At 50.0% G+C, this 13,593-nt stretch overlaps 1 protein-coding gene across 1 annotated transcript in view; it reads left to right on the top strand.

Annotated features, from left to right (window-relative positions):
- CFAP77 (cilia and flagella associated protein 77) overlaps positions 1–13,593 on the top strand; it is a 137,700-nt gene that overhangs the window by 78,971 nt on the left and 45,136 nt on the right. Inside the window, exons 3-4 of the mRNA XM_067742872.1 lie at positions 671–770; positions 1,288–1,516. Of these exons, the coding sequence (XP_067598973.1) occupies positions 671–770; positions 1,288–1,516 (329 nt within the window). The remainder of the gene's footprint in view (positions 1–670; positions 771–1,287; positions 1,517–13,593) is intronic.

Genomic DNA, 13,593 nt, shown 5'->3' with positions numbered 1-13,593 from the left:
CATCCCTACAAACCCCTTCTGGAGGGTTAAGGGGTTGACCAGAGACCCAAAGAGTGAGAATGGCGGTCCAGCCGCCAGGAGGGTGACAGTGGGCCTTGGCACCGTATCCCCACACCCTCAGGTGACATCCAAGGAGGCAGCTCCAGTGACGATGATTTGAGCCATCCCCAGTAGGAATGAAGGGTTAGGGAGGAAAGATGCCCCCTCCCTCAAGGGTGGCCCCAGGTGAGTCTCCGTGAACCAGGTCTTTCCGTCCATCTGCAAGATACATCATTTCCAGCTCTAGGTTGCCAGATCTGGGCTGGACCCCAAATACGGCTGCTTAGTGCGGGGTCCGTGCCACCCCTCTCTCCTGCTGCACAAATGCACGTCCTCCCTCAAGGCCTCGGTCCCGACCGCCCCCTGCCACGAGGGTCCTCCTGACTCTGCTCTCCTCACCCGCCCCTGAGCAGTAGCACAGCAGGCAGGCTTCCCCAAGGTGTCTCAACGCCCAACAACAGTTAGCGCTCATCTCAGGGAGGGCTCGCGTTCCACACCCTAGTAGCCCCGAGGTCGCCCCCAGGGCCTGGGGCAAAGCAGCACCCGATGACTCCCTGTCACTGAATTTAGTGTAATACTGTTGGTCTGAGGTTCCACTGCTCACCTTTGCTCTCTGTCCTTCCCCCAACAGGCTGAACTTGGGAAGCCCCGGGAAAGAAGCTGCAGTCTGCCTGGAATTAATTTCAATTACGGACTCTACATCCGGGGGCAGGATGGAGGGGTCCCTGAAGGTGAGCAAGCTTCCTCTGGAGCCCAAAGGGACTTGAACGCTCTACCTAGGCTACTTCCTCCAGGAAAAGAGTCGAGGGGCCTGCCCTGCAGCACGATTCTGGTGGAAACCACAGTTTGCTTAGCCGAGAAGGACAGGACCACGAAGGGTCCAGGTCTAAGGTGTCAGGGAAATAGCAAGGGCCCCAGACAGCGTGCAACCTTGTCCCCAGGCAAGACTGTCTGTGCTCTGCACCTTTTGAGCTGCAAGCATAGACAGGCTCGTGACCAGCCCTCTGATCTCCCAAACGAGGTCAAGGCCAGGCAAACCCAGCTCCATGAAGGAGGCTCAGGCGTCGTCTAGAATCTCTGGGAATCCTGACCCCACCCTTTCAGGGGGCCAAGCAGGGCTGTCACCCAACAGGCTGCAGGTTAATGAGAAGGTATTCGTGCCCCAATTTCTTCTCTGTCAGAGGCCACGGATTCCTTTACTTCCCAGACTGATCTCCATGCCATGGCTCTGTCTCTCCCTGCCCTCAGCCATTGGACACTGGAATGTATTTAAACAGCAGCCTACCTGCCCCCATGAGCTGAACCGGAATTATATCGCCATGAACCGTGGGGCAGTAGAAGCTGGCCTGGTAACTGCCCGGGAGAATTTCCATTACCGTCAGCTCAATGACGTCCGCATCAGTGACCAGGATGACCGGCGCCTCAAGAAGGAACCGCCCTCTCTCCCTCCGAATATGACGTTCGGGATCCGGGCACGGTAAGATGGTTGGCACCCGTGCCAGACGGCTGGCACCCGTGATGGTGAGGGGGCTGCTCAGTGGTGACTGAATTAGGGAACAATGTGGGAGCATGACTCTGGACTCCAGGGAGGGGCGAGTGATCCAGGCCTGGCCAATCAGCATAGCTCACAAACCACGGCCAAAGTGATTGGTTCAGAGGCAGACATGTGACCCATGTCCCAACTCTGGAATGCATGACATTCTATAAAAGTAGAATGTGGTTGCATGTAATCAAGTCTCAACTCAAACGACTTTGATTTTTTTTAAGGGGAATTTATTGGCTCATATGATTGAAAAGGTAGCGCTTCAGGCATAGCTGGATCTAGGCAATCAGGCAATGTCACCAGCGTTGGGTATGTCTCTCCATGACCTGGCTGTGCTTCCCAGTTTGGGCTCCGTTCTCCGACAGGCTTCTCCCTCGTGTGGCAAAATGGCCAGAATCGGTTCCATTCTTACATCCTACACTTTTAGCGACCCCAGTGGGAGTGGTGTAGGAACTACAAAAGCCTTGAGATTAAGATTCTTTGGTCCAACTTCAGTAGCGTGCTTATCCCTGAACCAACCAAAGGAGTGAGTAGAAATTGTGACCTACACTGATTGGCCAGGCCTGGGTCACACTTTTGCCTCTGCACCAATTACTGAGGCCGGGGGATTCTGGTGCTCTGATTGGCCAGGCTTGATCCCTTGCCCCTCCTTGGAGGGGGCGTGGTTGGGATCAGTCCCCACGATGTACAGGGGCTGATGGTGGAAAAGATGCAGAAATAGAGGTTCTGATCCAGAAGGAGAAGAACAGAACACGCTAGCAGGCAAAACCAGCAAATGTCCAGTACAACAGGGCTTCCCAACCCATATTACGTCACAACACAAGCATTACAAAAATCACTGATATTTGTACATTACATTGTACAGATAAATAGCAGTGCTGTCAGCCAGCAGTGAACGGCCTGGGGCCTCCAGCTGCCCCAAGTCCCATCTGTGACACCTGAGACTAAGCCTGTATCTTGGTGTCCATCTGTGTGGCACTGCCCTGCCCTGCCCACATGCAAGGCCATTGACAGTCTATCTCCAGTCCTTTCCCATCCCAACCCACTGGTCCGGGACCGGTGCCTTCCTTTGGCTGTGCTACTCAACTTTTTGGGGGGAGGTGAGGCTTCCTTTATTTCTTATTTTATTTTTTCTAATCATCTTTTGCTGTGGTTAAATATACGTAAGATTGACCATTTTTAGGTGTACAGTTCAAGGGCATTAAGTACATCCAGATTGCTGCACGACCTTCACCACCGTCCATCGCTAGCACTTTTTCTTCATCCTAAACTGAAACCGTGTACCCATTAAACAGTAACCCTCTATTTCGCACCCCCTCAGCTCTTGGTAACCACCCTCTACTTTCTTTCTGTATTAATTCGACTACTCTAGGGACCTCATATAAGTGGAATTATACAGTATTTGTCCTTTTATATCTGGCTTATTTCACTTAGCATAAGGTGCTCAAGGTACATCCATGTTGTCCTGACAGTATGGATCAGAATTCCCTTCCTTTTTAAGGCTGAATAACAGTCCATGGTGTGTATATATCACATTTTGTTTATCCACTCATCCCTTGATCACATTTTGTTTATCCACTCATCCCTTGATGGACACTTGGATTATTTCCACTTTTTGGCTATTGTGAATAATGCTGCTATGAACATGGGTGTACGCTATCTGCCTGAGTCCCTGCTTTCAATTCTTTTGGGTATATGCCCACAAGGGTAATGGCTGGATTGCGTGGGAATTCTATGTTTATTTCTTTGAGGAACTGCCACGGTGTTTCCCGCAGTGTTTCCCACCATACCTTTGTATGCTTTTCCCTCTGCCTTTCTCAGCGTCCTACCTGGTAGAATCTACTTGCTCATCAAAGCTCAGCTCAGCTTCCTCTCTTTGGTAAGCTTTCCCACCTCCCTGGCCTCAAACTCTACGCACATCTCTCTCAGCAGAAAGGCTGTTTGTTCATTGCTGTTCATCAGCCCTCAAAACCTGAAAGGTGGCACTAGAGACACATTGGAAAGTCACTTCTGGGCCAGATTAACTAATCATCTGTATACTGTCCTTCTCCCACCTTTGAAATAATGCCCAAGTCGATCCCTCGAGGCAAGGCAAGGTTCTCCAGGACTGCCTGGAGTGCAGAGGGACAGAGCCGCAGCTGTGTGACCACTAGACTGGTCCATACTGGTCACCAGTGTCTTGAAGACAGCATGGTGTCCAGGAGGAGTCGCCCGGGCTTTTCGTCCCACCTTTGTTCCCAACTCTCTTTCCCTCCAGGGCTTCTGTTTCCTCATCTGTAAATAGGATATTAAGGCAGTCACTGGCATTCTGGGATTCTCAGGGTATGTTCTGTCTCTACGTCAATTTCATTTCATTGTCACTAAAACCCCATGCAGCCCCATGTTCATAGCAGCACTGTCTACAATAACCAAGACATGGAATCAACCTAATTGTCCATAGACAGACGAATGGATAAAGAAAATGTGGTACATACAATGGAATATTACTCAGCCATAAAAAGGAACGCAATTTGGTCATTTGTAGAGATGTGGATGGATCTAGAGACTGTCATACAGAGTGAAGTGAGTCCGAAAGAGAAAAACAAATATCGTATATTAATGCATATATGTGGAATCTAGAAATATGGTACAGATGAACCGGTTTGCAAGGTAGAAATAGAGTCACAGATTTAGAGAACAAATGTATGGACACCAAGGGGGGAAAGCGGTGCTTGGCGGGGTGGGATGAATTAGGAGATTGGGATTGACATATATACACTAATATGTATAAAATAGATAACTAATAAGAACGTGCTGTATCAATAAATAAAATAAAATTCACAAAAAAGAAAGAAATTCAGAAAATAAAAAGATGTATATGTATACAAAGGAATACAGTACTATTCAGCCATCAAAAAGAATGAAATATGCAAATGCAGCGACATGCATGAACCTAGAGATGATAATACTGAGTGAAGCAAGTCAGACAGAGAAAGACAAATATCACATGACATCGCTTATATGTGGAATCTAAAATGGGATACAAATGAACTTATTTACAAGACAGAAACAGACTCACAGACATAGAAAACAAATTTATGGTTACCAAAGGGGAAAGGGGGTAGAGGAGGGATAAATTAGGAGTTTGGGAATAGCAGATACAAACTACTATATATAAAATAGATAAACAACAAGGTCCTACTGTATACAGAGAACTATATTCAATATCCTGTAATAAACCATAATGGAAAAGAATATGAAAAAGAATATACATATGTATATATGTACAACTGAATCACTTTGCCATGAACCAGAAACTAACACAACATTGTAAATCAACTATACTTCAATAAAAAAATTAAAAAGGGGCTTCCCTGGTGGCGCAGTGGTTGAGAGTCCGCCTGCCGATGCAGGGGACACAGGTTCGTGCCCCAGTCCGGGAAGATACCGCATGCCGTGGAGCGGCTGGGTCAGTGAGCCATGGCCGCTGAGCCTGCGCGTCCGGAGCCTGTGCTCTGCAACGGGAGAGGCCACAACAGTGAGAGGCCCGCGTACCAGAAAAAAAAAAAAAAAATTAAAAAGATTTTTTTTAATTAAAAAAAAAAACCTGTGCGGGAAGTAGGCAGGGTTACTTATCCAGCTGAGTCATGGAGAGATTAATTGACGTCCACAAGCTCACACAAATTTTTCACAGCACAGCTTGGCCTGTATTCTTAATCTAGTGTACTTAGGTTTAAAAATATGAGATATTAGAACACATAGCACATTAGGAATCACTTGGTTTGAAGACCCTCTTTAAAACAGGAAAATAGAAGCTCAGAGAGGCGAAGAGATTTTCACAAGGTCACACAGCAAGTTGTGACCAGACAAAAGCCAGATCTCAAGCTAGGCTGGTGGACTCCCTGTCCCATGCTCTTTCTTCCATATCTCGCCTCCTTGGGGCTTGAGGTACAGCGTGATCCCCCAGAGTTTCTGGTCCTGGGGCTGCATTATTCTACATACAATGGAAAATCTTAAGTCAGCTGGGCTCAGAAAGGACATCCATTATCATCTAGCTTTCAATATAAAAATCTTAAATTGTGGGCTTCCCTTGTGGCGCAGTGATTAAGAGTCCGCCTGCCAATGCAGGGAACACGGGTTCGATCCCTGGTCTGGGAAGATCCCACATGCCGCGGAGCAACTAAGCCCGTGAGCCACAATTACTGAAGCCTGCGTGCCTAGAGCCTGTGCTCTGCAACAAGAGAAGCCACCGCAATGAGAAGCCCGCGCACCACAATGAAGAGTGGACCCCGCTCTCCACAACTAGAGAAAAGCCCCTGCACAGCAACGAAGACCCAACACAGCCAAAAATAAATAAATGATTTTAAAATATATAATAAAAAAAATCAAATTCCAGGGGCTTCCCTGGTGGCAGCGGTTGAGAGTCTGCCTGCCGATGCAGGGGACACGGGTTCGTGCCCTGGTTCGGGAGGATCCCACATGCCGCGGAGCGGCTGGGCCCGTGGGCCATGGCCGCTGAGCCTGCGCGTCCAGAGCCTGTGCTCCACAACGGGAGAGGCCACAACAGTGAGAGGCCCGCGTACCGCAAAAAAAATAAAATAAAATAAATAAAATAAAATAAAATTCTTGAGGTGTGAATGAGCATGTGTCAATATACAGATCATGGAGTTTAAAAAAAAAAAACTCTAAAAAAAAAAAATCTTAAATTGCTATAAAACCGGGTGGCTGCAATTTCAGGGAAAGGATGTGATGAAGTACCAGCTATATCTTCTGTGATGGTAAATGGGCTTTGCATATGCAAATTGAATGGATTTTAAAATGGTATTTAATGACAATTTTCGTAGCAGACGTTAACATTAATTGCACAAAAATGAAAATGCTGCATTAGGTTGCTGTTAGCAGCAAATATCGTGGCCATAAAGCTTTATCTTTATCAACAGCAGCCCTTTCTGATGTGACAGGGCAGCTCAGCAAATTGCAAGCAAAAGGGCTTTTATGGAACAAAAATATCCCCCAAAGCAGGCCCAAATCAGCATCAATTTCGCTTTATTTCTTCATAAATGGAGGTTAAATGGCTGCTGGAAAAGCTTTTACTGAAATGCCCAACCTGCCCGCGAATCCCCTCTACCTTACAACATCAATGCAAGGAACGGTTAAAAAATCATCGCCCCCCCCTCTCCATAATGGGGCTATTACTTTAAAGTTATGGGACCAAGGCCCATTCTCTAATGATCACCTTCTACAAGCCTCGATTGTATTTATTTCCTTACTTTAAAAGCATGTTAAAAACCAAACCCGATTACACCTGACTACCCGAGGACTTGTTGGGGTGATTTGGTCCAATAACTAAAGAAGCCAAGAAACAGATGACTACCATTTACTCACAACTACAGAAGATATGTTAAAAAATAAAGTTCCACTTCAGACTAAGTACACAAGAAACTTACTCTAAGCTAGGGATGCTGAGTGAGGGGCTGTAACTGCTGTATGAGAGAACATTCTGGCTACAGCTCTTCCCCCGGCCCCCCCCCACCATCAAATCCCCTTGCCCTTTATATATTTTACGATGGACAAAATAGCTAGATGTGAGGGGCAGTGCACGCATCCATCCGCCTGCCCACGCAAGCCCTCAACGCCAGGTAGGGTCAAAACCTGAATTTGGCATTATTCAGTTACTTCCTTTCCAGTTAGCTGATTTGCTTTGCAACCCACACCAATTTCTTACAGATTGTCACTAAATCAGGAAGGTACATTTCGATCCACGAGCCTCTGGCTAAAAGGAAGTGGACACCTAAGCAATTATCTGGAAAAGGATGCCCGTGTAGACATGTGATCACAAGTAGGGGCTGAGGCCAAGTCAACCCACAGAGATGTTTGTTTGGCCCAGGCAGTAATTAAAAAAATCAAAAGTTTGAATGAGTTGCCACATTAAAAAAAAAAAATCAGGAGATCTCATATAAAACCCCAGATTTCCTGCTTCTCTTAAAACGTCAGAAGCCCAGGCAACCTGGGTCTGCACTCCTACCTGGCACCAGGGGATGGGGCTGAGCAGGGTCCGCTTTGGACAGATTCCACGCGTGCCCTTCTGTCTATCCCGGTCTCCACCCAGCCTGGCTTCTCTCATTTTCTTGACCCGTCCGGTCCCAGTAGGCACTGAGTTTGCAGCTGCTGGTGTAGACTGGTCATCCTGACCCTTCAGCTACCTGCCGCCTCTTTTTATGTCCTCTGATGATGGTAGGGCCCACCGCTAACAGAAGCTGCTGTGAATTGAACTTACACGTGGCAGGCATTTCCACAGATAATTGCTAATGAATCCTACGAGGCAGGTACCATTCTAATCACTTCGCAGGCCAGGAAAGGGAGGGTGCGTGTCCCCGAGGCTGCACGATGGCAGAGCCTGGATTCGTACCCTGGCTAGCTGGCCGGCTTTGAAGACCGAACCTCTAGGATCAGGTAGCTGGAAAGAGCTGGCACATTCTCACTCTGCCGTTTCACTGTCAAATCTCAGAATCCAAGTCAGGGAAGAATTTTAAGTTCTCATTACCAGCGTGTAAGACCATAACACAGATCTCAAAGCGTGCCGTGACCCCCGGTCCATAAACAGATATGTCTGGGGGCCAGAAATGTAACTATTAAAGAAGGGCTTAATTATTGATACATTTAAATAAGTGTTTGCAAATGTTCACATGCCCTCGGCACATCTTAATTGTTACTGCTCCTAACTGGTCCAACGTTGTCGAAGATGATGAGACAGGGACGGCGGGGGACGGGGGAGCTGGGCAGTAGCTGGCGCTCCTGGCAGACTCTGGGCATCCAGGGCTCTACCTCCACGCTGCCTGGGAGCATCAGGCCACAAGCAGGGCAAGGATGATAGTAGGGGGATTCATCATTCAGTCAACGAGCAAACAGCTCCCTGCATGTCAGTATCTGACATGGGCCAGATGGAAGATGGGTAGACCCCGTTTTGAACTAATAACGGCAACTATTATTATTGTTATTAGTACGTGTCATCAGACATTGTGCCAAGCACCTCAGAAACATCCTCTCCTTAAATAACTGAACAGCTCAGTGAGTACAACGCTTACGTCCCCATCTTACAGAAGAAGAGACAGAAGGTCAGAGAGGGGAAGTCATTTGCCCCCGGCTGCTCTATAGTGGGATGGGGATTAGTCTGGCCCAACCACCTGTGATGGTGACCTTGGCACTGAGCTGCCTTCCTAACAAACACAAGGATGGAGGTGACACAGGTAGAGATGCTACCCAAATTATTCCTGCACTAGATGGGGGCTGAGACAGAACATATATGGTGAAGGCCATCCTGTCTGGATTTTTCTTAAAGCTTTAAACTTAACCTGAACGCATCAAAAGAGCCCAATTAACTTCCCTTTTTTTTTTTCTTTTGCGGTACGCGGGCCTCTCACTGTTGTGGCCTCTCCCGTTGCGGAGCACAGGCTCCGTACGCACAGGCTCAGCGGCCATGGCTCACGGGCCCAGCCGCTCCGTGGCACGTGGGATCCCCCCGGACCGGGGCACGAACCCGTGTCCCCTGCATCGGCAGGCGGACTCTCAACCACTGCGCCACCAGGGAAGCCCTGAACTTCCCTTTTGATATGTCGCTTCCCTTCACCTTCACCTACCTCCCGATAAACAAGCTCTTTGACGGGGCTTCCGGAACTTTCACTACACTGGATGCTCCAGGCCTGCTTCAGCTCAACCCCAGTATCCCTGGTGCCAACCATAGTGCCTTTGCTGAAAGAGGCCTCAGTAACTATCCGCTGCATGAATGCATGAGCAAATGGCCACGTTGAAGTCTGAATATGAAGCCAGTAGCAACTCGGGTAGAACACTTAACTCATCCACCAATTAGCCTAGTCCAGACCCCCTCCAATCCTGGTACTGAAAGCGTTCTGACCACGGGAAAATAAGAAACACAAGAAAGCTGGGGAACGCTGCCAGCCCACCCTCCCTACTGCTGCTCGCCCAGCCATCAGATGCATCATCAGCCTGACACTGACAAATGTGAAGGATGGAGGGAATTTTACAGGCTGTTAAAAAAATGTTTGCTGCCTGACAGGCTTTCTGAATCTCTCTGCCAAGCTGATTTATTTTACAAATTTACAAAGGGCCCATCAATCACTCTGGGTTATTTTGTTCCTCCTGGAGCCGACGGCCAAAATCCAAGCCACCCACCCAAACTCCTATAAAATAACAATACACCCCTTCCCAGACACCTGTCCCAGGTATCCAAGACAGTTTCTGAATGGGGAGACCAGTTCCGGGTTTATTGCTGGCCTGAAACTCAGCTGAGTGAAACCGGGCTGCCCACAAGGGGGAGCACGTGGGTCTCTCAAAGACCCCTGAGCCTGCGTGCTGGCCTGCGAGGTACATCCTGCCACGCAACCAGACGCCCAGCCCCACCGATCTGCTCCCCAGCGCTGACTGCAACTGTAGTTTAACAGTTCTCTGCTTCTTCACCGGGTATGCAGGTCCTGGAGGGCACGGACACTGTCAGTTTTGTCCACCGCTACATCATCAGAGCCTGGAACACAGTAGGCACTCAATAAATATTTGTTGGAGAAATGTGGTCCAGGGCCTTTTAAGGCTTTGAGACGTTATTGAAAGGGAAGAGAAAGTTGATCTGACACCCAGAGATGAGATGGAAAAGCCAGAGATTCCTGTGTCATTCAGCAGACTCTCCTGTGCTCCCCTAGGATTGACGTTATGAATCAGCCTTGCAGGGGTGCTGCCTCAAAGACTGAATGTGTTCCTTGGCCACATTAATAGAGGGTGGTAGCAAGTCCAGATGAGGGAGGTGACCTACCTATTCTATTCTGCCACTCAGGTCACACTTGTAGCATCATTTAAAAATGTGGGTCATCATGGATTCAGGGGAAGGCCCATAAGCAGGAGAGTGTCCAGAGGGGAGACATCAGGTTGGTGGGTGGGACAAGGGGAGGGAGATCACCGTGTACAAAGAACGTGGCAAGACATGAGGTTTTCCCTGCTGGATGAGAGAAGATGCAGACGGTTCTCAACTCTCTGAGGCCCTGCTATGAGGACAGTGGAGGAGCTTTGCTCTCAGAGGCTTCAGAAAACAAAACAAGGACCAGCGTATGTGTGTTTGGGGGGCAGTCCCAGTGGCTAATGTTTGCAGAGCCCTCACTAAGCGGCCGATGGATGTAACGCTGAGTAGACGCATCATCTCATTAAATCCTCACGATTTTGCCAAGTAGGGACGGTTATCCCTGTTTTATAGATGGAGAAACTGAGGCTCAGAGACTCGCTTGTCCAAGACCACACGGCCAGTCAGTGGCTGCAGCAGGATTTGAGCCACGTTTCCTTCCAGAGCCGGTGTCCCTATCCATAGCCTGCGCTCTTCCAGGAGGCAGAGGCAGGATGCCTGGAGCGGAGGGGAGTCCTCACAGCAGGATGGCATCTGTGAACAGTAGCCACTCACTGGGGGCGGGCTTTCCACAGAATAACTCAGTTAACCCTCGCCAAGGCCGGCACCTCCATTCAGCCACTAGGAGCCGAGGCATGGAGAGAGAGGTCGTGTCCCTTAGCGGGTGCTGAGGGAAGGCGTGTTTACTCCAGGACAGGAAAAGGTTCTTGCAGGAGGTGGAGGTGTTGGCTGGCACGTTACAGCCTGGCTGGGGCCTGGGACACCCCACAATGGACCCGACGGGGGACAGGGGTTCCTCCGCCTCAGAGCCAGCCTTCCATGGGCCTGACCTGGACGGAGTTCTGTTACGAGGGGCCCAGGCGGGCAGGTGTAGCTGAGGAAGGTGGTGATCTGAGGGCGCTACCCTCTCCCTCCTACCTTCCTGGAAGCCCAGCCTCTCAGGACCCCTGCCCGACTGCCTGCTGCACCCCCTCGCATCTCCCCAAACTCCTGCAAGGCAGCTTTGTTGCCAGAGCCCCGGAAGGAGGCATTTTTCATGCTTTGCCTTTTTCCTTCTCGGCTCTCCTGCGGCCCAGACAGAGATTTATTCCCAGCCCGAGGCTCGTGGCATTTGGAGCAGAGAGGAGCTGATGGGCCCATAATGGATAGGGCCGCCGCTCCCCCGGGGCCTGTCCCGCCCGAACCCCATCCATCAGGAGCAGCTCTGTGCCAGGGTCAGCGCTAACGAGGCCGGGCCACTCCCCCTCGGGGCCTCCCCGGTTGCATCTCACAGGCTCTGGCTCCCGCCTTTGATTTTTCCAGAGCTGGGCTCACCCTCTTATGTCTGTGGGCGACGCATGGGGAGGGGGCGTGGTGCCCGGCCCGGCTGAGGGCCCCTTGTTCTCACTTCCGCAGCTTCCAGCCTCGACACAATTAGAGGGGTTGCTGGGGTGCAGCTGGTCTGCCCCTCTCGTGACACAGTGTCCCCGTGACACGGTGTCCCCATGATGCAGGCATGGAGAAGCTGGCACTGCGGGGAGCCAGCAGCACCCCTGGGGCCGCATGAAGAGCCAGGCCTCGAGCCCAGCACATCATTCCTGTCCTTGCAGGAGCCGCAAACCAAGGAATTCATAGGACGTGCGGGTCGTGCTGAGGACCAGTTCAGGGCCTGGCTCGGTCCTGTCCCCTTTGGAAACCACACGGAAGCAGCCAGCTAAAAAGCCAGCCGGAATCCCCGGTGCCCTGCACTAATTCTGATGAACAGTAATACCAGCGTCTGTTTCTCCAGCTCCTGTGGGCCCAGACACAGCCTTTCACGTGACGCTCGGAGCGACACTTTAGGTAGCGACTCTCTTCTTTTCTTGGACGCGCCGCACAGCTTGCAGGATCTTAGTTCCCTGACCAAGGATCGAACCCGGGCCCTGACAATGAGCACACCAGGTCCTAACCACTGGACCTCCGGGGAATTCCCAGGTAGTGACTCTCTTATCCCCATTTTACAGCTGGGGAAACCGAGGCCCAGACATGCTTGCCCACGATCACGTGGCCAGAAGGTGGTTATGCTGGGGTTTGATCTCAAAGGCCACATCGTTACCTCCATCCTATGCTGTGCGTTCATTTAGTGCCCACCCGTGCTGGGCATTACGCTGGGTGTTTGGGATACGGAGAGGAAGTAAGACACAAAATAAAGCAGGCCACAAAGGGGTAAATAGCACCACATATCCCGGTGGACAGACGAGGGTGGGACAGAGGCCCGGGGAGACTGTGGGTCACACTTGGTTTTGCTCACTGCTATCTCCAGTACCTGGAATGTAGGAGGTGCTCGATAAATGCTTGTTGACTGACTGCATAAGAAAGAATAGACAGCTTGATCGCGATCCATCCCCGATGCTGGGAACGGCCAATATTCTAAGGCTGAAGACCACCAGTGTCTGAGCACAGAATTACCAGGCGCTGAGCTCCAGCTATCGTTATTCCCGGGCTTCTGTAACAAATGACCACAAACCTGGTGGCTTCTAACAGCAGAAATCTATTCTCTATAACGTGGAGCCCGGAAGTCCAAAATCGAGGTGTCACAGGGCCATACCCCCTCCAACGGCTTTAGAGTAGACTCCTTCCTCACCTCTTCCAGCTTCTGGTGGCCCCCGGGGCTCCTTGGCCTGTGGTCACATCACACCGTTCTCCGCCTCGTGGTCATGTGGCCTCCTTCTCTGTGTGTCTGTGTCTTCTTCTCTTTTGTCTCAAATAGAGACACTTGTCATTGAAGTTAGGCTTCACCCAAGGAATGCAGGATGATCTGATCTCAAGGTCCTTAACTTAATGACCTCTGCAAAGACTCCTTTTCCAAGTAAGTTCACATTCCTGGGTTCTGGGGCTTAGAACCAGGACCTATCTTTTGGGGGGCGGTCACCCACCACTCACCCCACTACAGTCACCAAAGCGTCTTAACAGAAAGTCCTGCATTCTAGATACTGGCTTTTGAGAAAACCACCTTTAGCATTATTATTTATAATGGCTGCCCCTGGAGTCTTGTTACACATTACGTTTCTATGAAAAATATAAAAGTGCTTTGTAATCAGTCAAGAATTGTGATCAGCCAGAATGTGATGGGCGTAAATGCTTTCCTGAGAAGCAGATGTTTCTGCCAACC

This window comes from Pseudorca crassidens, chromosome 7 (assembly GCF_039906515.1).
Source record: "Pseudorca crassidens isolate mPseCra1 chromosome 7, mPseCra1.hap1, whole genome shotgun sequence".
Lineage (NCBI taxonomy): Eukaryota > Metazoa > Chordata > Mammalia > Artiodactyla > Delphinidae > Pseudorca > Pseudorca crassidens.
Note: the sequence above shows the minus strand (reverse complement) of the source record. Positions and strands in the feature narration are given on the sequence as shown.